The 27451-nt window shown below is 40.7% G+C and overlaps 1 protein-coding gene and 1 long non-coding RNA gene across 3 annotated transcripts in view; one reads left to right on the forward strand and one right to left on the reverse strand.

Moving 5' to 3' along the window:
- The window catches only part of LOC147158744 (uncharacterized), a 57080-nt gene that overhangs the window by 25687 nt on the left and 3942 nt on the right, over positions 1-27451 (reverse strand). The window lies entirely within an intron of this gene.
- vegfab (vascular endothelial growth factor Ab) lies at positions 10859-27445 on the forward strand. 2 transcript variants are annotated; one of them, XM_086061295.1, is made up of 8 exons: positions 11397-11515; positions 13313-13355; positions 16138-16334; positions 16644-16720; positions 18457-18489; positions 22737-22811; positions 25540-25671; positions 26018-27445. In XM_086061295.1, the coding sequence occupies exons 1-8, from the start codon at positions 11462-11464 to the stop codon at positions 26037-26039; spliced, it is 633 nt and encodes a 210-aa protein (XP_085917421.1). In that variant the 5' UTR covers positions 11397-11461; the 3' UTR covers positions 26040-27445. The 2 variants fall into 2 exon arrangements, with proteins under 2 accessions (XP_085917420.1, XP_085917421.1); XM_086061294.1 differs by lacking the exon at positions 22737-22811 and having other exon boundaries at positions 10859-11515.

The following is a 27451-nucleotide window of genomic DNA, read 5'->3' on the forward strand; positions in this document are numbered from 1 at the left end:
ATAACATAAAATAAAGATAATGATATTTAAACACCCTCCCTCCACTTTTTCTTTGCAACGTTAAACAAATGCCAACGTACACAATAATGTAAAACAGTCAAATGTTTTGTTTGCAAGTCATATCTTCAAGTGAAAAGTGAGCCAAAAAGTTAGTTATTTTATTCATGACATGAATTTTTAATTATCAGCCGTTATCAAAATCTTATTCTGCCAAATACTGGAATCAGCAGTGGCTTCAAAACAACCATATCGTCAAGCCTGAGTAATTTGAGTCATTTTTAGCAAAGGATAAAGAATATACTGTACATGCCTGAGAATATTGTTATACTGTCAACCAGCGACCAGTCCAGGGTGTACCCTCACTCCCAAAGTCAGCTAAGATAGACACCCAGCTCACCTGCAACACTAAACAGGATATGAGAACATTTTCATAATTCTGTGTGACATCATAGCAAGTGAAGGTACTTGTGGATTTGTTGAGTTTTGCGAGCATCAGATATCAAGCCAGCTCGAAGCCTGAACGTGACCCCCTTCACTTCACACATTCAAATAGGTCGCTCAGCCTCCCGTCCACTCTCTCGTGCGTTGATTTACGTATACTGTATTAAACAAACGTCATTTCTCTGAGTCAATTTTAACTGGCGAGGGTGGCTCGGGTGCGATCCGTGTCGGGTTTAGCGAACACCCCGCCGTGCGGCCCACCAAGAGCGAAACCACACCTCGTAAAGAAGTCAAGCTTTTCCTCCTCTTTTTTTCACCCCCTCCCAGCGAGTGTTGGGTTTCCCTACTGGTCTGTGGACTCTGTGTATCTGGGAAACCAGCAATGCTCACAAAAAGCAAGCAATTTTGCCACATCACACACAAACACGCACACACACACACACCCCATAAGGTTTCACATTGAAGTCAAACCAGCTGCACGCAGATTTTCTCACCAATGTCAGTTTCCTCTCCGTATGATATACTGTATGTGGATACAGCTATGAATGTGAATTGGAAGTTAAATAAATTCTTATTTTGTTTAATGTGTATTATAGAAAATAACACAAAATACTGTAAAAGGTGAGTCATTCTTGGAAGATTAAATTGTTTTGGGTTTTTGATTTTTATTCATTTTGAGTGGCTTAATTTGATTTGTTTTTTCTTGCATGTGAAAAGTGCTGTATAAATAACATTGACTTAAGAGGCATTCTTTTTAAAAGCTATTTTCAATACGTCTGAGAAATATGGTACTTGCCAGAAATTCCTGATTCAACTTTTGGCAAAAAGTCAATATATGTTGGTTTTTGTAAAACTTTGATTTCTACTTATTTAAAGTATTTCTGGATGTTATCATTATTATTATCATTATTATTACTAATTAACTTATTTATTTATTTATTTATTTACTCAACTTCCCTGTAAATATTTTCACATATCGTGACAGTGTCAATTAAAATTGAGCATTACAGTGGACCCCCAATTTATCACAGTGATACATTCCAGAGCATATGATTAAAAAAACAAAACGTTTTACTCACCCCCATACAGCATACTTTAAACACATTTAAACTTGTTAAAACACACTTTATAACGTATCTCTAAAAGAAAAAGAAAAATCGGACTTGCTCACACAATTCTCTAAAAAAGATACTAAGTGAGCTTGCTTCAAGCTGTTTAATGCTACTGTAAAACTGACACGTAAAACCATGTGTACTTGAACATGTTGCGACACAATGTGGTACTACAATGAAGGCGTAAAAACCCCTAAAACCGCTAAGAAAAAAAATCACTTAAAAATCCACGATTCTGCGCTTTTTAGCAAGAGTTTACTGTATCATCTTTCTAAAGGCCCAATTTCCTCCAATAGATTTGATGAAACAGAGCAGGTGCTTCTAAAGTTGCGACTACTGTTTTTTCTTCTTCCTGCTTCTCTGTGATCACTGCAGTGACCCTGACAGTCAAACAAAAACAGAACAATAATTCTGCCCGTGAGAAGCGTTCATATTTCTTCAGCGTACTTTCTCAGCAGGTCCGCCACAAGTGGCCTGAGGCTACGCATTCCATCTCTCGCTGTACTTGCTGCTGAATATTGACTTACATGAAGCATTCTATCTCCTCTTGACATGTCTTTCCTTATTTACATTCTTTCACGACTCATGATGTAGGTCTGTGTATTTTCAATCGAGCGTAAAAAAAAAAAAAATCAAGTTGGAAGGACTGCATTTATAATCCAAAAGTAGGGTACACGGCACACACATGCAGATTACTGGGCCAAATTTTTGCATTTCTCGGATGTCTCTGGCAGATTATCCTGAGCGATTATTCGGTGGTTTGGGGTGTCTTAATAGAGAACACCTGAAACAATACTTGAAGACGAAGTTAGTCGCGCAGTTTGTTAGCTTTGCAAAGAGGTCAGACAATTCGACGCAGAGAGCATCTCCGAGGTCTTTTGACATGTAAATGTTCAGACCCATAAAGATAAAGATTTAGACTGCTAAAATTCAGATAACAAAGAGCCACACAGTTTTGGACAATCCTATTTTATATTTCATTATTGCGGATACTTGTGCGTAGTTATTAATTGCATTTGTGTCTTTCCTACAAGAGTTGTAATATTTTCACTTTTTCTTCATTCTCCAATAATTAGTCAGAAAATTATCTTTATTAGTCGGCCCGCTCGAGGGAAATCAGACTTGAAGCGCGCAAAATGGTCTTTTAATTGGATTACACAGACCACAGTACTGGTCCAGACTCTTAGGGGAAATGATCGTCTCTTTATTGTTAAGCCTATTGATTACGGGATAGGAGGAAACAAGTACTAGAAAGAAAATAAAGTCATGTTTTAAACAAGTGATTCTAGGTCTTGAAAGTACGCATTTTTTGCTTCTACTTTGAAACCAACCTTAATGTTTTGTTTCATTTGAATTGATTTAAGCAGTGAGGTGGGTCCATTATTCCCTCATTAACTTCCGTCATCCGTGTAAACTGTGTGTGCGGAGCTTTGGGGAAACAACTGTCAAAATAATAATAATACCCCCCCCCCCAAAATAAATGACGTTTTTTTTTTTTTTTTAAGTACCGCATACTTTTTTTTTTTTTTATGCATTTCTTACAATAAGAAAGTCATTAAAAATAGCAAACTCTTGGCGAATTAATTTCCTTTTTAATGTAACTGCTCTCTTCTTCTTTGCCATCACTGGGACCATTCCGTAGTAGCACCACTCGTGGAGTTAATCCTTTTAATCAGTCAGGATCCAAACTAGGTCCTCGGACAGTTATTGGATTCCAAATTTAGAGTAAAATATAATTTTCCCGGCAAACCTTTTTTACTCAATGATTTTTCCCCCCCACAAATTTTTGCTCCCATATACAAAGAGCCACGCTGCTCTTCTTACCTAACCTGTCCCCAAAATCAAATCACTCAACTTGAGCAACACAAAAAAAATAAAAAATCCTTGATAATGACGCATGACTTTCGTACTCATCACGTCACAGAGGCTAACTAACTGCAAGACCTGCCTTGCTCAATGTCAGTTGGAAAGACTGCGTTAAAAAGACGGACAAAAAAAAACAGGATGCGTCATGCCATCTTGGCTTTGGTTTGAACTGTTAATAACATGGTCCATGGAAAAGCTTATAGGGTGTGTATGCCTTCCAGTTCCTTTCCACCATTCAATGAAGTGGATCGCCACTTGTGCGCACACACAATGGCTTCACTGTGGTGAAAGCAGTTCAAAGAGCGCGCTCTAGGTGTGGCGTCCCGCCGGCGACTGACGTTTGCGTATAAGAATATGACAGTTTTATGATGCAACTGTGCGGCTGTGTTGCATTTTATGGGAAAGGGAGCAAGTAAATACTTTTGCATGATCAATGAGCCCAACAACGTCCATTCGTTGTCGAGAGGGCTGCCAAAATCTGCTTTAAGAGGACACTTGCGTAAGTTCAATACTTTCATTATGTCAGGATGAGGTTGCTTCTTTCAAAGGAGCCAAGATGTGATAAAGATTAGGACTTTCAATGGACTAAAACAGGGCTATGCAAACTTTATGCGCAAGGGACACATTCGATTTTTAAAACAGACTAATATTGGGAAATAAAACAGCTAAATGAATGCAACAAATAACACGACTCTTGAAAATGTAAGTGCTCGGTCGGCAGGAATAAATTATGAGTATAAGTAATGTAGCGGACTGCATGCTAGCCCACCCTTGGACTAAACTTTGGTTAAGCAGACGGAGAAATCGCTCTCGGGCGCTATCTGTGCTATCTCTTTTAATGGACTCTTTCCCTTTGCTGATGACGCAAAGTCCGTTTATTCAGGTGAAAGCTTTCGTGTTTGCGTTTGTGATGATGCCGTGCGCTCGTCAAGGGTTGTGACAGGACCACAATGGCAGATAGTGCGTGTGTTTGGGAATTGCCTGTAGTCAAATCCGCCAACACAAACACACCTGGAAGATGCACTAACATCAGATAAAAGCTCTAAAGGCAAACCATGGCAAACACTGCTCATTTAAACGACCTAGCCAAATTCATACGTATTTTAAGGGGGGGGGGTCTGTTTATTGAGACTATCTCTTGGATGCTATTTGAAGACAAGAAAAACAAAGAGATTAGTCTTGCTTAACTCCGCAAACAAACCACAGTTTGCATCCTGCCAGCATCATGAGTCATGACATAAAACTTTACCCAACCTTAAAGGTTCCAACGGGTAAAATCACTTTTGTGTCTCCTTCATTCGCATTTGGAGAAAGACAACAAAAATAATAATAATAACAACAACAACAACAATAGGGTGACCATATTTCAATTTTCCCAAAAAAGAGGAAACTTGCCCCAGCCTTGAAATTGTGGTACCAGTCGCAGTTACACAGTGTACGTCATCTCCTATTAGTCACGCAATGCAAACCGGACATTTTCACAAACTTATAAAAAAACCCGGACGCCCGAACAGGACGTAAGAAAATGGTCTTTCCTCCAAAATTCTGGTCAGCCTAAACAACAATAATCATCTTATTTTTCTCATTTTATGGTTAGCATTAGCATCATCTCCAATCCAACACAAACCCTCTTTTTTTTAAGCGCTAAAAGCTAACATTGTGTTTTCTAAATAAGGTTCTGTTTGCCTTTACATGGTCAACATTAGCATTGTCTCCAACCTCCATTGGCAATCTTGTCCTTCATGCAAGACACAAAATTAGCACCTTCTAAAGTATGATCCAGTTTTGACATATGTTTAGTCACCATCTTCCCCAAAGCAGCACAAATTGGCACAGCTTTCAGGTTCAGATGACTTTATTGGTCTCCACCGGGAAGAAATTCAGACAGAGGGGAAATTTATCTGTCTTAGTATGATTGTTATTAGCATCATATCTGACCTTACTAATACTATGCCATCTTCTTTTGAGCGCTAAAGGACAAACTAGCACTAACTAAGCCCAACATGTCTAGTCGCACCCGAACTCCTCGAACTAGCGCTATCTAGGCTAAAGTCCAGCTTTGACGGGATTTGTTTGCTTTCTGTCGTGTGACTTCTACAATAACATGACGAAGCTGTCACATTTCAAACTCATGTTGACTGGACTTGACATTGCTCGGACCAAAGTCCAGTCAAGTTTGCACTTTCTCGAGAGGTGTTAAAAGTACTCACACTGTGTACTTAAGAAGTAAAGATACTTGTGTTTTAAAGTTAAAGTCTTGTTTCAACTCCTGTACTTACAGACTTTGCAATGGACAAAAGTACAAATGAGTTTTTACTGTCAATTATATACCATCCCTATTTTAATGTCTTGGCACAGAGAAGAAAAAACAATAATGTTGCATGTTATTTAAGAGCTAGCTAGCACTTGCTCGACTAATATCGACTTGTATCAAAACGTCCTCATACGTTTGCTAACTTTGTTAGCAAAGTAACAAAAACTGCTTAATTAGGTAATAATAACAACTGGGAAAAATACACCTCACTTGTATTGTTTTGTTGAGTTTATTTTATTTTTTATTTTATTTTTCAGATTAGACGCAGAGCATTTTTGAATGCCAGATCAGCTTGCGGTTTTAGGCAAGACACAACGCATTTGCCACAAATCATTCTTGTAGCCGACAACATCAAACAATTCTCTTAATTCAGGCCGTGGATGGGTTTACTTTCCGACACTTGCCTTTAAATCTTATTGTTTACACTTTTCTACATTGTGTTGTCACCAGTGTTGATTGAACAAAGTACCAGGCCTATTTTGAAAGCGCAGATATCTTTTTTTCAAAAGTAGGAAGTAATATTGAAAAGTCGTCAGAAAAATACATACCCAAGTAAATACTGACACATCCGTAAGCAAAAAAAAAACAGTTTAGCAGCTTTCTCACTTTAAATTATTTCATATTTTGCGCTTTCCTTTCTTTGCTCAAGTGGAAGTACACGGCTCGCTAACTGGACGTGACGGGTAATGAGTAGTGACGAGGGTCGAGGGGATAGGACGAGCCACTCGGGAAATGATGGGAAGCCATTTTTTACCCCATTTGCTGGTTAACGCACTTGAACTTTATCTAAAAGCCCCGACTTATCTCCTCTTCTCAATATAAGAGCGGGACGAGGGGAGGAGGCCCTAAGGCCACTGCCTCTGTTGGGCCTCAGCTGGGCCGGGTCAACAGTTGCTAGGCTGATAGGTTGATGATTTATTCAAACGCTATCAGATGTGAGCAAAGTCATCTGTGGAGCCGCAATTGCCGCCAATTTCTCTCTCTCTCCCCCGCTTTGAGTGAGGGAGAGCCAGAGTGGCGTTTTGGCCAAAGATCGCAAAAATGGAACGAGGTTGCTTTGTGTTCCAAAGACTACAAACAAGGCTTTTACTTGGGCGCTGACTTTGGGAGACAGTAAACAGACTCAACAGACCGTTTAACGTCTGCAGCTCATCCAGCAACCAGACAACTTTTACTCCAGATCGGTCCCGAGGCACATTCATTATTAAAGTTGCAAACAGTTTTTTGTTTTCTTTCCAGCGCCGGGACAGGGCAACTGGTGAAAATTCTCTGTCTAGTCGGCAGAATCGCTGTGGTGTAGCTTTCGGCAAAGATTGGGGGGGTGGGGTAGAGGACGGGGAATAGGCGTAGACGTGGCGGGAACAAGGCAGGAATGTGGAATTTGGCTCAAGGTGGTTCGGCAGTCAGCCATTTTGTGTGTCTGGTGGCGCCTCTGATGCAATTTACAGTAGAACCACAACAATGAACATGCTCCCACACGTGCAAAATCATCAGTCTTTTCAAGCGGACCAAATCAATGGAATGACGATAAATTTGCGGTTGTATTCATCTGGAAAAGACTGAATGATTGTTTCTCCGACCTCGATGCTGAAAGACAAGCATTTAATGCTTCTTATGCAACTTTTTTTTATTTTTCTTACCATTTGCCGATCTGTCTATTGTGTACGCTGCCCACAGAAAAAGCCGCCCTCAGACACTTCACCGAAAAACCGGGGATAGCAGAATTACTGTCATCGCTCAATTTATCCCAAAAATTATTTGACCACCGATGAGTTTAGGCAAATGGGTCCCATTTTTATAGTCTTTGGAATAATCCGGCCAGGGATTGAACCCACAACCTCCCAGTCTCAGGGTAGACACTCTACCACCAGGGCACTGAGCTGGTCACGCCTCGTGATCTCTCTTGACACACATTTCCATTTTTAAACACTATATTTATATAGTAATCACTCATAATAATTAATAAATACATTTAGAATACAATAAATGTAAACAATAAATATATTTCCAAGTGCTCTATCAAGACTTTCTATTGGAACCAATTTCATTGGTTGTTCGGCTAACCAAACAAATTGGTATGCCTGTAACCACCCGGAATGGTGAATGTCTGACCAATCTATTAGTTAAGCCAATATGAGCTAACCTACTAGATTGGTAGTTTTTTTTTTTTAACCAATCAATTTTTTTGTGTATCCCTGTTCAATAAGAGTTGCCATCCTTTGAGATGGAATTCAACTACTACTATCCTTCGCCACTACCCAAGATTCTTTACGCAACGTTGACCGATTCTAATATTGTCCTTATCTGAACTTTCCAATCGACATATGGCCAACTTCCTTGGAACCATCGAACCTGAATTCCTAAGGGAATGCTTATGTTGCAACTGAGGACATAAAGACACACCCAGAAAGACGAGGACATCAGATCTATAGAGGGGTTGAAGGACGATTACGTTGATAGCCTTGAATTTCTAAAAGGCAGACTAACATGTCACAGCTGAGGCCATGAAGACACACGCAGGAAGACGAGGACATCCGATTTAGCAAAGGGTTGCAGGACGACTGTGTTGCTACACCAAGCAAAGATGTTCCCTATTTGCAGTCTTCTCCAAATAAAGACAATTATTATTTTGGAAGACAAACCAGTACTATCCTTCGCAACCACCCATTTGACAAGATCCTTTGATTGATGCTAGGACAAATTTAAAATAGTGTCTGTTCTGGATTACATTGCTGTGGACATCAGACAACAGATGTAATCAATTCTTTGGTAGCGTAGATGACACACCGAGGACAACTAAAACTGTCTTTAACAAGGGTTGCATCATTTACAAAGTTCCATGAGGCACTTTTATCTAAAAACTACCAAATAACTGGTGTCTGTAACCATAATTACCACCTAAAATAACCAACATGTAAACACAAATCGAAAAGCATCTCATTGACGTGCATGGACTTGTGTTTGTCGTCACTGCTGGAATAGGAGACGTTTCTTTAAATGGGGCATGTTTAAGTGGAGCCTCGGTGTCACCGCTAACAAAACCACATGCTATTCTTTCAATAAACGCTACGCCGTCCGAAATGACTCTCTCCATCCTTCCTGTCGGCATTTCCCCGTTATGCCTCAGCTCCCTCCTTGGCCGAGGTGTTGTCATGTCAGACACAGACGGCAGTAGTGTGTTGTCATCACACACTTATTAGAGTCACTGCTACGTTGGCCTCATAAGAACTGCAGTGACCTATTAGACCAGCAGAGGGCTGCACCTTTATATGGAGACACCTTGAAAGCCCTCAGGCCTCACCATAAATTTGTACTGATTTATCCCCAGCAGGCTGTTCTCTTCATTTCAAAGCATTTGTCTTGGCTGCACTGCTTCCATGGGCCAGAGTGCTGGCCCGATGATGTCAGCAAAACTTGTTACAGACAATTTTGACAACCGAAACACATACAGAACATTTAATAACCAGCATCTATGATGTGTATGAGATATTTGATTTCAATGTTTTGGTTTTGTCATGTCATTAGTTGAATATTGTTTCAGAATAGAATGGAAACACAAAGTGCCATATAACCCTCGGAAGGATGTGAAATGGCTTCCTAAAGGTATAATAATGATGATACGTTGGAGCATGATGTTGAACCTAAGGCGAGGGGGGCCAGGTCAGGCCCTTCACGGAAGCTACGACATTTTTTCTCTTATTTTGTCAGAAAAACTGTACACAATTTGCATATGTTCTTTACAAATATCACAAAAAAAATTCACCAAATCCCATTTTAACATAAACTGAACAATACTGTAGTTATATTGAACGTCACTATTTTCCATGACTTCTGATTTCAAATTGAAATTGCAGTTTAAAAATATATATAATTGACTACAGGTGCAATTGTGTACATGGCATGATGTGATTATACATTTGTATTATTTTGACAGTCTACCTACAATATGACCATGCCAAAAATTAACATGATACACCTCTATTAGGAAATAGAATTTAAAAAAAGAAAGAAAAAAGAAAAAAAGTGTATCATCAGTGGTCAAATCGCAAGTGTGTCGATCCGCACGTCGGCCATTCTTAATTTTGATTAACATTTAAATGAAGCTCTTCATCTGTCATTACTTTGGAAACTCCTCTTTCCTTTCCTCCCACATCCTAGCCAAGATACACCAGCTGTTGCCCCCCCCCCCCCAAAAAAAATGAAGAGGAAGAAGACAGGTGGCTCTTTCTGAGCGGGACCATCCTTGACAAGCCCATTCAAGGAAAAAAAAAAGGGGGAAGTCACGGCGAGACTCATGTGGGTGCCGACGTTGCACCGCTCACGCACGCTTGTGCCTGGACTACGTGCCCCCCCTCCACACACACACACACGCACACACACACATGCAATGGAGAAAGTTACAGTCAGCGCTGTTCAAAAGGACATTATTAGCTTTATTGTTTTAGCAATGTTATAATGAAGACCTATAATTAGAATGGCACTCAGTGGGCCACAGTGCCGAGCCAAGGTCGAGCTTTCCTGACTGTCTCCGGTCCTGTAGGTGGCGGCAATGTGCATTATTACAAAATTGCCATTTTTTGCGTTCTGTGTCACTGCCCCATTTGGCCTCATTGCAAGCAGACTGTAATGCTAAATATTTAAGTTTCAGTGTTATTCATACTGATAAAAAATTTGCTATTCTGAATTTAAAGTTAACAAAAAAAATTTTGGAGGGGGGTTGTACTCTGTGTGAAATGCGGTTCTAGTCCTATAGCAAGTCAACCCAATTCTGCACATAAATCAGAATGCATGTAGTCAATCACTAACCCACGCTAACACAGCAGCAAAGTATTTTTTTTAATAAACACAAAAATCTGCAGACTGAGTAGTCAGCCTTGAGGAACGCCACCAGGTTTCAAATTGTGACATTTATGTTGAACATTTATTGAGCCTCTATGCTAAATAAATAAATAAATAAAAGCGCATCCCTCATTCATGCAAGTTGATGGCACCATCACAACAGTCAACGAGCAAAGAGGGTTCCAAACGCAAGAGATAAACACGCCCCCTACTTTGATTGCACCAATCACGGCCGCCCGCTTCACTCACACACACACGCACACGCACGCACACACTGTGGAGTGCAGCTGGAGCTGAAGAGCGAGACGCGTCCCGGCTCTTGGATTGAACATCTGACTCCGCTTTCGTGCGCGCACAGGAGACGTCAGAACGGAGCGTATACGCGGTCTTCCTCCCCGCTAAACGGCTTGGGTTCGACTCGAAGGAAGTACAGGAACGCGGTGCGAACGGCGGATTTGACTGCCACTGCATGGCTCAACAAGCATGGGATTAAAACTCTGTGCGTAATGTTGCCACTCGGCCACTGCGGGAAAGTGCGCCGCCGCGGGACCATGTGAGACGTCCTGGATCGTGTCTGTGTTTGTGTGTATAATGTGTGGATAGTAACCCCCCACCCCCCGTGCCCCCCCAGCCCCCCTCCCCCAGAGGATCACTCAACAAGTGAAGAGTCTTGGGCGCAAAGAGGATTTTTGTATTTATTCATCCCCCCACCCCCCTCCCCAGCCCCCCATGCCGCCAGCGACATGGACGCGGCACCCACGCACCCCCAGGACCCCTTTTTTAAAAGCTTTGCTTGTCAATGCTAACTTCATGAACGTGGAGTTCACCGGCCCCCACCAGCACCGCCGCGGATTCTAACACCTCGCCCGGATTTGGATTTGACAACACCATGAACTTTATTGACAGTTTGACACTATTATTTCTGACGCTGTCGGCTGTCAAGGTGAGTCCACTGTGGGTCCAAAAAAAAAAAAAAAAAGGAGGAAGAAAACGCGTCACTCGACCTTGCCGGGTCATTGTTGGCCCCTTTACCAAACTGCCAACATATGTAACATTGGTACTGAATTATACAAGGGCTTTTGATATATTTTTAATAGTTTTATAAATGTTATACCTATTATTTATTATTTAATATGTATTCAACTAAACAAAAATATAATATAACAAGGGTCAAAATGGCGTGGTAAAATATAAATACTTGTTTTTAATATTCAAGGATTAAAAAAAAAAGTTAATTATTTTTCTTATATCATTTATGATTTTTAAAGGATTCAAATATACTGCATTTGTTTTCAATTTTATTTTGTTAAATATATAATGTTATGTAATTTATTTATTTTTATTAAAATACATAAATGACATTGTCAAGCTTTTTTTTTTTTAAACATGATTTTTTAAAAATTATATTTATATAATTTTTAGTATTATTTTTATTTTAAATTCAAATGCAAATTTTAAGTTACCTGTGGTTGGAACTTTGAACAGATTCACTTATATATATAAAGTTAAAATTATATATATTTTATGTTTATTTATTATTATTTTTTTTTTTTTTTACTTAGGTACTTTTAAGACTCAATTGTCTTTTCTTTTTTTTCTTTTTTTTAAGAACTCAATGAACTTTCCGGCTACTGTAATGGCTGCTCATAGGTCATAAGTTTGAAAGGCATATACTATAGTCATTAAAGCAAAGATAAAGATGGAAAAACACTACAAGATAGGAATCCCCCAAAAATGATCACATATAATAATTAAGGCCCCTTTAATCCCCCCCCACCCCCCCCCCCCAAAAACAAAAACAAAGGGGCATTGCAGCCTGACAGCCATCCCAGTGTTTTGAGTAAGTGGGTTGGTGGGTGGTTATTGGGGGAATTGGGGGGTCTCTCCCAACCGGACCCCCACTCTCTCGTTCTCTCACGCCACCCGGAAGGGGCGGGCCCTACGTCCCTTCAACATGAGCGAGGTATTGCAAACTATGGAAACTTGCCAGTAATCCTTTTGTGTGGTACCACTGCACACAAACACACACACTCACACACACATATGCAGCGAAGCAGTGAAAGGGGGTGTCGAGAAGGTGGTGGTGGGGAAGTGGCTGGTTGACATTCTTACCGGCTTTTAATGGGAATGATTACAGCCAGGAGTCCATAAAAGTTACGAAATCAACGCACTTGTCGTGCACACTGGGTTGTGAAACGTTTTGCCACGTTCAGTACCAAGCTCAGGTCACATTGCCCCTATACTGTGTAAATCATTATTCTAGAAAGCTATATATACAGTGCATAAATGTGTGTGTGTGTGGTTCCCAAACTGTGGGTCAGGTACCCAAAAGGGTCCATGTGGGATTGTTTTATTCAGGTTGCCGATTGCGCATAATGTTGAAAGCAATTTTATTGAGCTCAATGTTGTCTTAAGAAATGTAATGTCAACTTAATGTAATGTCACATACTATTTCTTGTCCATATAATAGGATAGCCTACATATATATTTTTTAAAGGCTGAGCTTCATGGGAAACCCCATACTATATACATCATGTCTATTTTTAACGTCTGTGTATAGGTTATTTATCATTGGATGCGATAGATTTAACTCTCACTCAGGCTATACCATGGTGTGTGTATAGTGAGAGAGACATAAGATTTTTGTTTGTTCTCTAAGGGGTTCAACTGTCAAATGTACCTATATATTTTAATAAGGCCTTGCACAACTCACTTTCGTCCCTTTTTTTTTTTTTTGCAGAGTGCCCAATTACCGAGGGAAACGCAGAGAGGCCCACATGATGGTAGGTGACCTAGGACAGGTTGACATCAATGTGTGTGTCTGTGGTTCATTCAGACAGTGGTTGAGTGAATGAGTTTGTGTGAGTGTGCAGGTATGTGAGAGTACAAGTGTGCGTGTGTGTGTGTGTGTGGGGGTGGGGGGGGTCGAGCGAGCAAGCGAGTGTGTGCGAGGGATTAACTACGAGTGGTTTAGTGTGTGAGTTGATGTGAGTGTATGTGAGAGTGACCAAATAAGAGTATGAGTGAGTGAATGTGAAGTGTGTGTAAGGTTTTAACTGTTGAGTGAGTGAGTGAGTGTGAATGTGAGGGATTAACTTTAAGTGATTGAGTGAATGAATAGTGTGAGAGGGCGTGAGAGTGATGGTGTGTGAGAGAGCCAATAAGTGAGAGAGTGAGTGTGCGAGTGGGGGGGGGGGTGCGAGCGAGTGAGTGTGCGAGTGAGTGGGTTTGTGAGTGTGAATGTGAGGGATTAACTTTGAGTGAATGAGTAGTGAGAGAAGGTGTGAGAGAGCAAATAAATGTGAGTGAGTGAGTTTGTGAGTGTGAATGTTAGGGATTAACTTTGAGTAGTTGAGTGAATGAGTAGTGTGGGAGGGTGTGAGAGCGAAGGTTTTGTGAGAGAGCAAATAAGTGTCAGTGAGTAAGTGAGTGAGCGAGTGAGTGGTCATGTACATATGTGTGAGTGAGTGTGTGTGTGTGAGTTGGCATGCGTGCGTGTGTGTGAGAGAGAGAGAGTGCGTGTGAGGCCTACTTATGTGAAGGTTCACCTTGACACAGTACAGGCACATGCTCGCCCCCTAGTGGCCACTTTTCCGTTCCACTCCAAGGTCTTTAAATGAAGACATTTAGATTTTTTTTTTTCTTTCATGTCTGAGGTTAGGCTGAGGGAAATGTTACGGTCACCAGACTCACTTTTATAGAAAGGAATGGAATGTCACCCTTTTTGTGTGTGCACAATCCCAGCATTGCCCATCGGATTTGGGAAAAGTCGCAGTTGGGGAAAAAAGGAAACTTGTAGTTATTCTTCAGGCACCGCCGTCGTGTTTGTATTGGCGGCCCGAGGCTTGTTTTCCGCTCGCTTGTTCTCAGATTGATCGCTTGGAAGCGGCCAGTCCAGTAAGCGTCTCAAGGGACGAGCTAAGCGCTTTGCCTGTCGTTGATAGATTTACATGTCGACAAAAGCGGTGACTTGAACCTCTTAGTCAATTTGTTAGTTAAAAATAGGTTTGATGAGACCTCTTAAAGATCTTATTCAGCTTAACTTTGTTGGATATGAAGGCAATTCAATAAATGCTCAAGCGGCAATTTTTTTCTCTCATTGGATGAGTTTTCTGCACTTACGACAAGCAGAGCCAGTAGGCTATCTTTTAAGTCTAACATGAAATTCTCAAAATCCCCCCCTCCCCACCACACACACACACCAAGATCCTGTCAAGCCTTTCCACAAGATTGGAAGCTGTTATAGCCATACGGATACGGGAACTCTGCATTTTCCCTCCATTATCACTTTCTGAAGGTGTAAAAGCTATGTGTCCCAATAGTTTTGTCCATATCTAAGCATAAAGCTTCAATCAGGCAGCCCAGCTCCTGTGTCATTATTATGTGGCCCGCAGCATCCCTGGCCATGATAAGTGTTGTGCTAATAAGTGATAATGAAAAATGCAGGAGCACTTATGTAATAATGATTCTTCATTTATATGGCAGTCATAACCAGTTATAACTACGATGTGGCCTTTGATAAAAACAAGTTTGACTGCCCTGATAAATGCCTTATACTGTTTGCTATTGTTGATGTTTGAAGTAACATACGGCTCAATGTTTCCTCATATTTTAGCATAATATTAGCAAAATCTCACGCCACCAAATCAAAATGTCACAGAAGTTTTTATTGTATGAACAACAACACGAGGACATGTCACTGTCAAAGATAACAGCAAATGAACAAAGATACTATTTGAAGTAAAACTTGTTTTTGGGGGGGCTAATTGAGTGAATTGGATAACGTTTTTCGAAGTTAGTCTTCACTGAATCTAAAATTCACCCTTTTATTGTGAGGCAGATGTGATACTGTGATTTTGAAACGGGTGTACCCAAAGAATTTCCGTGCCGTAAAAATGAGGCGTTCTAACCCTCTATCCACACACACACACACACACACACACACACACACTGGCTGTCAAAACAAACTTTAAAAAAAAAAAAAAACTCTTTCTCTGTGTGACGTGCACATGCTCATGGCGTATAACGAGGCGCTCTAAAGCTACAGCGCCAGTGCGAGGCCCCTGTCCACACACTGGCTGTCAAGTCGGACTTTCAAAACTAAAACAAAATCCTCACTCTTCCCTCTTTTTCTGTGTGACGTGCACACACTCATGGCGTATAACGAGGCGCTCTAAAGCAGCTATGCCAGCAGACTATCTAAAGGGACATTCATTTTCGGGGTGTAGATAGCTAGTTAAATACACATTGCAGTTGTGCCAGGTGATGAGAACGGGTTCAAGATTTTATAAAATGGGGGAGGGGCGACAACTTTATGCCAGACGTCACAGCCACCTAAAAAATAATAATTATCGGGAAAACTTTAATGCTATATCTTTAGTACTACATAGTTCTCAATCTTTGCACGTTTTCAGCAATAATTTCAAAAACGCATTTTTGTAACAAATTTTAAAATTCACTTTACACTACAGGGTTGTTGTTTTTTCCAATAAAGAAATGTATTTTATTTTATTTTTTAAATGAGCCTTTTGTCATATGTTTCTCTGCGTCTGCATGCCTCCACAGTGATTCCCTTGATGGAGGTGTACAACAAGAGCTTGTGTAAGCCTCGGGAGCTGCTGGTGGAGATCCTGCAGGAGTACCCCGAGGAGGTGGAGCACATCTTCATCCCGTCGTGCGTGGTGCTGACGCGCTGCGCCGGCTGCTGCAACGACGAGACGCTGCAGTGCATGCCCACGACCAGCTATAACGTGACCATGGAGGTCCGACAACTCGCTGATCGATGATCCTTTGGGGGGTCGTTTTGTTTTCGGAGAGTGGGATGGATTACTATGTGGCTTTTGTAGATCATTGTGTTGAATCATTATTTTATTCCTGGCACCCAGAGCCATTTTTGGTTGTGGCTTTTCAACAAGGCAATTATCGTCTCAACAATTTGTTGTCAATAGTCCATAAAGTATCTCCTGAGTGTTCCTGGATCTGTTTTTGGATTAAACAAAGAGGCTTGTGATTGTTTGATTAACTTTTGTAACTTTCTCTGGTTACTAACCCTCGTGTATTTTTCATCACAGATCAAAAGAATAAAAACCCAAAGGCAGCAAAATGATATCTTCATGAGTTTTACAGAACACAGCGCATGCGAGTGTAGGTAAGAAACCCTACACACACACACACACACACACACACAAACACACACGGCTGTCTAAAACATGTGAATGGGTTAAAAAAAAGAAACGTCAAATTGTCCTTCGCCGGCTTGTGACACATTTGACAGGTCTACTAGATTCATATCTGCTTATCGTCTGCTTCCTTCGCTTGGCTCGCGATAAAACAGCCCGCTGCAGGTTGAAGCGTATCCCAGTAGACGTTCCCCATACATGTGCGCCGGCTTATCCTCATTCCATCGCACGGAGACATATTAATGCAGCTACTACCCAAACTCTCCGTGTTTCCCCCCTTCTGGTTCTTCGCATTTAGTATTAAATGTGGTTTTACTCCCATTATCTTCTAAGGCGATAAAACGAGCCATTCGGAAGTAATGTCTCCTTTCCAACGATTAAGTCTTTTTCCAGAGTTTTAAAGCAGCTGTGAGATGCATTTTTACCTCCTCCAGGAAGGGTTGTCCTCTAAGTCAGTTAGTCCCAACCAGTGTGCCGTAAGAGATCAGCAGGTCAAACGATGCAATTTCACGCAAATTATTTGAAACGTATTACTATAAATTATGTATCTCCTGCCTATCATTGCCAGCGACGTATATTGACAGTCAAAACAATTAACTGCTCTTCCACTAGATGGCAGAAGGTACATCATTTAACCTGTGTTCCTTTTATTAAGCATACATTATCTTTCTAAGATGAAAATTTGAAGTGGTCTTGTGCAGTGGTGGGAAAACGCCGTCCTTGAGGGCCGGAGCCCTTCAGGTTTTGGATGATTCCCTTCTCCAACACAGCTGAAATATGATCAGCTTATCAGCAAGCTCTGCATAAGCCTGATAACGATCCTGTTGATTGTAATCAGTTTGTCTTGGAAAAGGGAAACCTCCAAAACTCCGGCCATCGAGGACCGATTTTGCCCACCCCTGGTCTAGTAGAGACCAACGTTTGCATGATGAAATTACATTGGAAGTCTGCCAATTTGCCCAAATTTTCAGCAAATTAAAGGACACAAAGAAGGAATTCACAAAAATTATACCCCAATCATAAACGCATGACTCATTTCCGAGCTTTCTTGCCTACACTATCTAATGTGGGTGGAAAATTTAACGCGCATGCATTTGTGTGACATCGGCAAGTCTACGTATGAGTTTCTAGGCGAGAGCTGTGGCTAACAGCAGCTTCTATGCGAGTGTGCTCAATAAACAGCTGAAAAATGCATTTGCAACTGTAGCTTTCCATAAACTGCAAAAAAATAAAATTGACTTTAAAAATATGTGACGTAGCCAAAAATGAACAGCAACACATCATGGGGAACACTAATGCCACTCACAGATGATGCTTTCAGTGTATCGATTCTCTTTATGGATTGAGACGCTCATGAAAGCCTGCTGATGATTTTGGCCACAAAATGTTTCAAAACGTCTGCGCAGTGCGTGACCCCGCAAAATGAAATAGTGCGCGCCTTTCCTCATACTTTTGCCCAACAAGAGATTTCACCATAGAGCATTATCAGCAGGAGGTGTTTAGACTTGCTATTGTGTGTGTACGCATCCTTGAAACAACACTCAACCACCCCAGTGCTCTGTCACAAGAAGTCGGGTTCATTTAAAAGTGAAAGCTAGTTGGGCCACATTTTTGGAGGATGATGATGATGATGATGGTGGTGGTGGTGGATCCACCGTCTACCCTGATGTATCTAATAACACATTTTGTTTGTGCCTTCTTTCAGGTTAAAGAAAGAAGTGAAAGAGCTGCGCGAAAAGTGAGTACAGAGCATCTTTTGAGCCTTAATGCTCGAGTTGAACAATAGCCAGCAGAGATTTGATCTCGTTCCGGCAAACAAAAGTTGGGCCTGTCTCTTAGGATGGCCATTTTGACTAGTTTTCCTCCAGCCAACTATGGTGAAGCCTCCAAAGTGGAACACGAGCTGTAATTCTGTGAATGCTGGTTGACTTCCAGGGTCATCAAAATTTTACAGAAAGGCTGTGGTTTAAATAGTGTTTTAACATTCTTACTAGCTTGTTATAAAGAGATGTTACCCATCGTATGATAAATCTAAAATAAAGTAAAACCCAAACAGGTAATGGAGAGGGGAACAGGACAACATTTGCAGGGCGATTATGTCAACTAGTAGCGTTTTATAGGGATTTTATTATGATGGTTATTGAACTCATTCACTTTCAACCATTTTAGGGCATATTGACAGCTCTCGCAAGACCCAACAAACCTATCAAAAGAAAGAGGAGACTTGTTTTTAGCTTATTGTGTTGTTTAGTAATCAGCAGTAGAACATGGGTTGGTTTCACCAAAAACTAAATTTTCTGACCAAAAACCAGAGAAAATGTTTAAAAATAAAAAATGTTTTTAAAGATATTAAACAGAACAGTTTTTACCACTAATACATATATTTTTTTGCTTTTGTGACACAAAACCTCAAATCAAGACTGGATTTACCTCATCTATGATCTGGCCATTGAGCACATAAGTTTTTCGATAATCACGATAATGATTTGCTGACATTTCTGAGTTTTATCTGACTTCCACTGAAATGCACTACTCGCAAAAAGTATTTTACATTACAGTGAATTTAATTTGATCCTCTTTAATCTTTTAAATGCAAATGGCCAAGTTGTAATTCATTCAGTCCAACTTGCTTTCCTCTGAAAGGCAAAATTCACAACAGGTCAATTGAAAAGTTAAGACATGGTCAAATTAAGTTAAGCTCTAAGAGTTGTAGTGCATTTTAGGTTCATCCTGAAATTCAAACTGATATATCTATATAACCTTTAGTGAGTAGTGTAATCATTAATTTAGTTTTTAAATTGATCGGGCACATTTTCTAAAGGTTTTGAAGTCCTGTTTCAATGGCAGGGGGTATTTGGGCAGAAATATTTCAGACATCCGCATGGCCTTCCCATAAGTTCTCTACGGCTGCAATAGACTAACTCAACAGCGCCTCTGCAGGTTGTAACTGAGGAATGCATTCCTTTTTGCCTCAGCAGCTTCGAGACACGATTAATTGCTTCTCAGTGGATTCCCCCCACCCGTTTTTATTATTAACAAAAGTCTACATTTCTGAGCCGTGCAGGTGGCTAAGGCCGCCTTTAAAGCACGCCGGTAAATAAGTGACTCTTAACGAGTTTGTTGCCCTCGCCACGCCTGACCTTTACGCCTTTCCTCTTCTCACTTTATCTCCTATTTACATTCTTCCCCCTCCTTTACATCCACTTAACTCCCGGTCCTCCGATCGCCGCTCGCTGATATGGATAGCGGGGTCTTTTGAAGAGCACCTTGGGTTTATGGCGTTTGCTCAAGTCGCTCCGCCGGCACCAGAAGCTGCCAAAGAACCGTTAAGACAATCCCCTAAGTGAACGCTTGTTCATATCGAGGGGCGCTTGCTTATGTTTGGGCTTTATACAGGGCCGTTTGTCGCATAGTTAAGTGTCTGTGGGGGGGGGCTCCTCTTTAACCTCCACTTGATTGTTTACGAGTTGTCCCACAGTGGTTTGCGGTCGCCAGCAACGACGCTCTTGGGGTCATTCAACTCTGGCTCTTTTCGTTTTACGTTGGCGAGCAGTGTGACTGAAGTCATCAATGTGAGAGGTCGGGAGAAGCAGTAAAGCGTCGGATTTCGTAATTATTCAAAACAACCCCATCAGCGCTGTCAAATCATGACAAATTTTTCCGGCAAGGAAGAAAAATGTTCATGCAAACACAAATGACAGATTTAGCACCAGAATGATAAATCTATTGCAGTCTTTTTTATAGTTGACTCTGACAGTTACGGCAGGTTTCCAAGAATGTGGACATATGAGTAAATGTAATAACGGATATTTAGCTGATTACAGTCTTATCAGCTTGTAATGATGGTATCGAGAGGAAAATGACATGTTTTGATAAAAGCATTGCATTGACAGTTCACATCATTCAAATCATGTTAGCAAGACTATGTAATTAAACCCTTTTTGAATATAGCTTTAGGCTAGCACACCGCACTCTTTAAACAACTTATTAAAACATGCTTTTAAGATAATTTTGTTCCCACAGTTCTCTAAATAAGAGGCAAAGTGTACTTTGACTGATCTTTACTATAACACTAACTAACACACAAGTGTACTAAATATTGTACATTTAAACACCAAAATGTTCAATCAAACCATATAATTTCGTCTAACAAAAGCATGCGAAAGTACGCCAACTAGAGACTATATATTAATTACACATTTATATTTATTTTTTTAAACTTTAGGCTACGCATAGTACCAATACAAAAGATGCACGTGATGTGCAGGTATTATTTGTGTCCACTTCGGTTCACCATCATCATGCTTTACACTGTCGTGTCTGTGACTTTGAATGCGTGTCGCTTTACAAGTGAGCTGCTTGTTGAGTTAGCCAACGAATGAGGATGTACGGTTAGCCGTGTTTGCTCAGAATAGCGCTGGCTGTTAAGTGGCTAACCGTTAGCCACTATGTGTGTTAAATTAGTCGATGCAATGGATACTTAACTGCATTATGTTACCAGCTAGCAACGATGGTAGTTAGAGTTATATATGACTTATTGTGCATTGACATTTTACATTACAATTAGCATAGTTCATAGTTTAACAGCTATGTTAGCAATCACATATGGTTGAGTAAAATAAAAAAAATAAAAAAATCTAGGATTTTGTTGTTGCTGTATTCAGAGGCTCAGGACGTGTACTCACTCTCAAGTAGCTGTGGTCTGATATGCAAATGTGTAGTATTTTTGCCTTTTATTTTGATTGCGGATTATTCATAGAGGAAGAAATATTGTATGTTTAAAAAAATAATAGTTATGGGCCATGGGATGAACTCAGAAGTCCCAGTGAGCCTTGTAGAACTTTCAATTAAAGGGTCTTTACATGCTTGTAAGTAAAATGCCCAGTAAGCAAAATGTGCACATGTAAAGCCCCAGGTGCATCCTTTGTAAGCCGCTAATCCTTTATGAGCTTGTTCCCAGTTGCGTTTTGAATCAATAACAAAGTTAAGACTTGTGTTGATTGATGTGGTCCGGAGGAAGTTTATTATCTTTCATTCATGTGGGGAGTTTTATGTATTTATTTATTTTTTTTAGAAAAGAACACAATGAATTGCTTGCACGCTTGTCTTCTCACGGAACATTTTAGGTCCACGACGTTCTATTATTTATGACTAGAGCGTCGACAGGAGGTTGCATTGTTGTGCATGTGTTTCTGAATCTTTACCAGTCACATCGTCCTCTCTCCTAATGATCAAATTCCCATAAAACTAAATCACATTCTCACATAGGTTTACATGGGAAATGTCTCCTGTACTTTCTCAGCACATTCTTTTTGTGAGGTCGCCACACAAGTGCGTTGACATGCTTTGCTATGCTAGTTGAACTGAACACCTGACAGGGGTGTTGACCCTGGCGCCTTGGGACCCCTGTGAAATCCTTCATTCTTGCACATTCCTGTCTTTGTGGCAACCCACTTTTTCCTTGACCATCACATTGTTTTTATGGTGTAATAAAAGTGATTAAGTGATACAATAATACTGTTTGTGGAGCATCAAAACCTGATGCAGGGTCACAATTTTTTGTTGCAGTGCAACAGCAGAGCAAATTGCTCAATGTCCGGCCTCCGTGGTTAGCGCAAAGGGCAGTCTAACTGTGCGCAAGGGTCGAGTTTTCTTTCTTTTTGGTATTTTCATAGTGGCAGTTAGAAATTTGTGTTTGCGCCGGTGTGGGAGTGAACACAGCCGACTTGAATTCCGACCAATCGAAGCGGCTACTATCTTTCCCATTAAATTCAGGGGAAGTGAAGCGTGCGTGCTACATTGCGGAAGCAGACACAAACTAGCTGAAGTTCATGAAGGAGATTGGCGTGATTAAAAAAATATATATATACGTCTTGTGTTGGCTAACTTGTTGAGTTGGAGATCAGAGATAGATAGTCCGCTCTCCCCCTCGCTTCACGCTCTCAGACTCTCTCTCTCTGCGTTGTTGTGCTCTCTCTCTTCCAGACAATCCCGGCGAGGCTCGGCTAAAGGCCAAAAACGAAAGCGAAAGAAAAACCGAGACATAACAATTGCCGATGCGTATGTCAGCTCCGCCTTCTCCACCTACCTGCACCTGAGTGTCGTGCTTCTCGTAATTAAGATGGCTTGGGAGGAGATCCTTTGCCCTTTTTAATGTACTACATCCGCACCCCGTCCATTAGCATGTCGCTAACGTGCCCATCATGCTCCCACCCTCTCTCATTTCATGCTTGTGCGTGTTTCGCTAACGTCGCCATACGCTGCTAAATTGCTGAATTAATCCATCTCACTCGTCAAGACCAATAATTCGCCCGCCGACGTTAGCGACTAGCCGTAACACTACTAAGAAAAGCCGTTGCCTTGATAGCCATCTTAAGGTCTGTGTACTGGTGTGTTCTTTGTCCTCACTAGTATGACGATTCAGCGCATTAAGTGAACAACTAAGGTGCCCTTGTTGAATTAATTCACTACTGTAAGACATTTGTGCATACTATTAGGACAACCTTTGCATACGAGTAGGACAACTGTGCATTCGTAGTTAACATCTCTAATACGAGTGAAATGTTAGCTATTAACTAGTAGAATTTTATGATGTCACTAATGTACGAGTAGGTCACATTTTTTAACTGGTGCACTTTTGCCTCACTAGTAACATATGTTTTCCTACTATTATATCAAATTTGTCAAACTAGTGAAGACAAAGAGCGCGTTATTACGACCTTAAAGACATTGTTAGACACAATCGTTTTTTTCCAAAGCGATCTAGTCATCGTGATAGTGCCCTTAATCATCTTACTAGTGAGGGCAAACTGTGTAGTCGATGAGCAATATCGAGGATATCAAACAAACGCTCAAACAGTTTTCCGTACGCCACGCCCAACGGTTGTGATGTGTCATTAAAGAAAAGTAAAAGCACAGGTACATTTTCCTCGGAACGTCTCAACTTCAGATGGGTGATAAAGGACGGGCAGGAATAAACAACAGAGACTGTTAGCTGTTCCGCTATCAGCGGGATCGTAATCACCGTGTTTAGTCTGTGTGACTTTGCTGTGTCTCGCCTCTGTCTCCTTTGCCCTCTATGTGCTTTTCATCTTTTTTTGCGTCCCCACGCACAATGCTGGTACTTTTTTATGTTATGTTCAGATATGAGTGATGGCTATCTGTTGCTTTCCTTCCCCTCTGCTAGGGGTAATTTGTAAACCAGATTGTGTAGCAAGCACTGTTTTTGTGTTGCTGACGAAGTGCTTGTCCCGCAACTATTCTGCCTCCATTTTGTGTCCCAAGTGCAATTGTTGGTTTGGCATCCATGTATGAAGCAATGGATAAACTGAGTCCTTCCATCTTTCTGAAAATAAAATGGAATGTCCTAATGACACACCAAGCAGATTCTTGGTCTTCTTTGACGATAGTTGTCAGATAATAGTCACGTTTCCACCAAGTGGTCCAGTTGAGTTCGGTTGCATTACGTTGCAAGCTGTATAAGCAAAATGGTGATAGATTATAGCCTCCCAAAAAACAGACACAACACCTACAGTAACAAATTGAATCGAAACAACTGGACTCTTCTTGCTAAGTGAACACGCCTCACACAGTTTAACTGCTAACGCTAAGATACAACACTGAAGAAGCCTTTGACTTGAACTGGATGACTTGTGAATCCACACAGAAAACCTTAACATGGCTCCACTTCTTATTGAGACATTTGCATTGGCAAAACCAGGTGGTATTTCTAGTCAGGTTTTCAACGGCGGCCAGTTGATAACATACCGTATGACGTCAATTACAGCAGGTCACTCATTGGTCGAGCAAATTTGTCCTTGTAATATTTGAGGATACACAAGGGGGAATGATGTTAGTTCAGCCTGACGCCACAGTAGTCAGACACTTTCACAATGCTGCCTATTTGAACAGCAACAGAAGTCGGGATTAGTGTGTGACATGTAAGCGTCCAAGATTCAGATCTCCTCCAGCCTTGTTGTGTTGAAAGCAATTGTGACGGTCTGACGAGTTCTTACTTCTACTACTCTGCCAAACCAAACCCACATTTTTTTTGTGTGAAAAACACAGTTGATAAATGCCTATTCCATGCCTGAAGCGCGAAAGAGTTTGTACTCCAAAGTCTTCACTTGATGCAGCACTAAATTTTCTTTCTGATAAAAAAAAAAAAAAGAAGCCTTCTTACGGTGTTGGTAAAGCAGGAGATTCTCCAAGTACAGTATATTCCAGAATTTAAACTAACTGCCAAAGGGAGGACAAGGGTGCTAACATACATTCCTGATCGGATGTATATGCTCCAATACTTAAAAAAAAAAAAAAATATATATATATATATATATATATTGGGTTACTAGATTAATATTAATGGCATCCCAACTCATTTCAGTGGGAAATATTGATTTGATATACAAGTAAATTGAATTACAAGCTTGTTCACCGAATGACTTGAAACTCGCAAGTCAGGGTACCACTGCAGATTGCTCTGCTTGGTAAAAACAAGACTGATACCTTTTCTTACTGTTGGCATGCCTAACAAACGTAAGGCATGTGAGAGTGGTCCGATGGAAGAGGAAGGGTTCAAGGGCCGTCCGTGAAGGCGGCCTCACTTTACCGCGTGCGTTTTTGCCTGCGTGCAATACTAGCCAGACTGTTACATGCTATGCAAACACTTGGTAGAGCAAACTGGGCCATATGTCCTGAGAGAGGGTGACGGTTTTCTTGGTTTGGCAATTCAACACTCTTGATAATCCTCATCTCTCTCCTGTCTGTCTGTCTGTCTTTCTTTTACCAGTGTTTGCAAGCCGTGCTCGGAGAGGAGGAAGCATTTATTCTTGCAGGATCCGCAAACCTGCCGCTGCTCCTGCAAACACACCGACGAGTTTTGTAAAGATCGCCAACTCGAGCTGAACGAGAGGACCTGCAGGTGAGACTCACTTCAGGTCACGTTTTTGAGGTCAAATTATTAACTCTAGTTTTCTATGCTTGATTATTATTATTTTCAGTGTTTTGTAGATGGAAAACCCCCCACAATTTTCTTTGGCCCGATTTTCAGATTTTTATTTTATTTTGCTTTTCTGAGTTTATTTTTGTTTCAGCAACATAAGAACCCGCCTCTTACGTATAAATAGACGCAACCATACGTAGAATATTACCTATATATTTTTTTCTTGCCATTAGTTTTTTTCTTTTGTTCAGATCCGTTTGCAAAACGTTTAAAAGTTCGTATAAATAGATCAAATGTGCGTCTCACTTGGATTTTCCTCTTTCAGATGTGACAAGCCCAGAAGATGAGAAAGGAGGAGCACCGTGCACATAAAAGATGAAGGAATACTCCGTTCTATTATTAGAACGTAATACAATGGATATTTCACAGCACAGCACTTTGACATTTTTGACCCGTAAGCCCGTTTTCTGTGAGCATTCCGCTCTGGACTGACAGAGATGGACGGATCATTGCCTCCCACTGTATAGCTACAGTATGTGTGTGTGTGTGTGTGAGAGTCAGTGTGTAGACCAGCATACTACACAACTGTTTGCTGCTACAAAAAAAACAACAACAATCAAACAACTAAAACAACGCATCATTTGATGGAAGCGCCTTCTAACCACCTTTTTGCTTTTACTTCACTGGATGCGAGTCTACTGTGCTGGTGCGCAAAATGCTTGGGAGATTTAAGACTGCTTTAAAATGACAAGGATGAGGAGGAAGAGCGTTCTGGCATGGATTCACAACACGGATGTCTGCTTTTACTGGCTCAGTAGGTGGTGAATCTTCCAAAAGATGGCTACTTTTTCCTCCGAGGACATTTTCAGCACACGACACGAGGAGTGCCTTGAAAGGGATACTGCAAGTCGTCCAACGTGCTATTATAGCTGGCGTGAAAGAAAACCACTGAATGAAAACTCTACTGTAGTTTGATTCCATCGGGAAAACCAGTGCCTCGCTTCAAAAAAAAAAAAAAAAAAAAAAAGACTAAGAAAAGTGCTTTATAAATTATTTGTTCCTTTTTTTCCAGGAAAATGGGGATTTAACGCAGTAGTTCTTTGATTACACCGTACGTCCTCTTTGAACTTGTGTATATATATCTAATATTATCCCTTCATGCCATAGTCCATTCTAGATAATTTATAATGTCATAGAGTATTTTTCAGTATTCATTTTATTGCCCATATTTAATGTGCTCTATTTATATATGCAGTGTTGTCTCTCACCTCTCCCAACGACTGTCCCATTTGGCATGGATCCTCTGTGCTTTTATCTTATTTTTTACATATATAACTAAAAAAAAAAATACGCCAACCAAAAAAAGATCAGATATTTACTAACATTCCCTAAATGGTTCCTTAGTAGCGAGGAGGACACCTGATTTATAAAGTGTACGCAACGCGTGCGTCGATGTGTACGTAATTAAGTAGCACGTGTGATTTGTCCGTCCTGCAACATGCAATTACAAAAGAACTACTGCTACAAGCAACACTACAAATACTACTACTACCACCACCAACACATGTTCGAAATACTGTAGTATATACAAAAAAACAACCACCTCCGCCATCAGTCTTAGAAACCTGATTTATTAGCTCCTTTTTGTTGTTGTTGTCCCAACACTAATAACCTGTTTTTATGTGTCCATGTAAAACAGTAAAGCATATTTATTTTGAAATTATATTGTTTTATATAAAATACAGAAAAGGTTCTTGTG

The sequence above is a fragment of the Leptonotus elevatus genome, chromosome 18 (genome assembly GCF_054856555.1).
Source record: "Leptonotus elevatus isolate MCC_2025b chromosome 18, RoL_Lele_1.0, whole genome shotgun sequence".
In the NCBI taxonomy this organism is placed as follows: domain Eukaryota; kingdom Metazoa; phylum Chordata; class Actinopteri; order Syngnathiformes; family Syngnathidae; genus Leptonotus; species Leptonotus elevatus.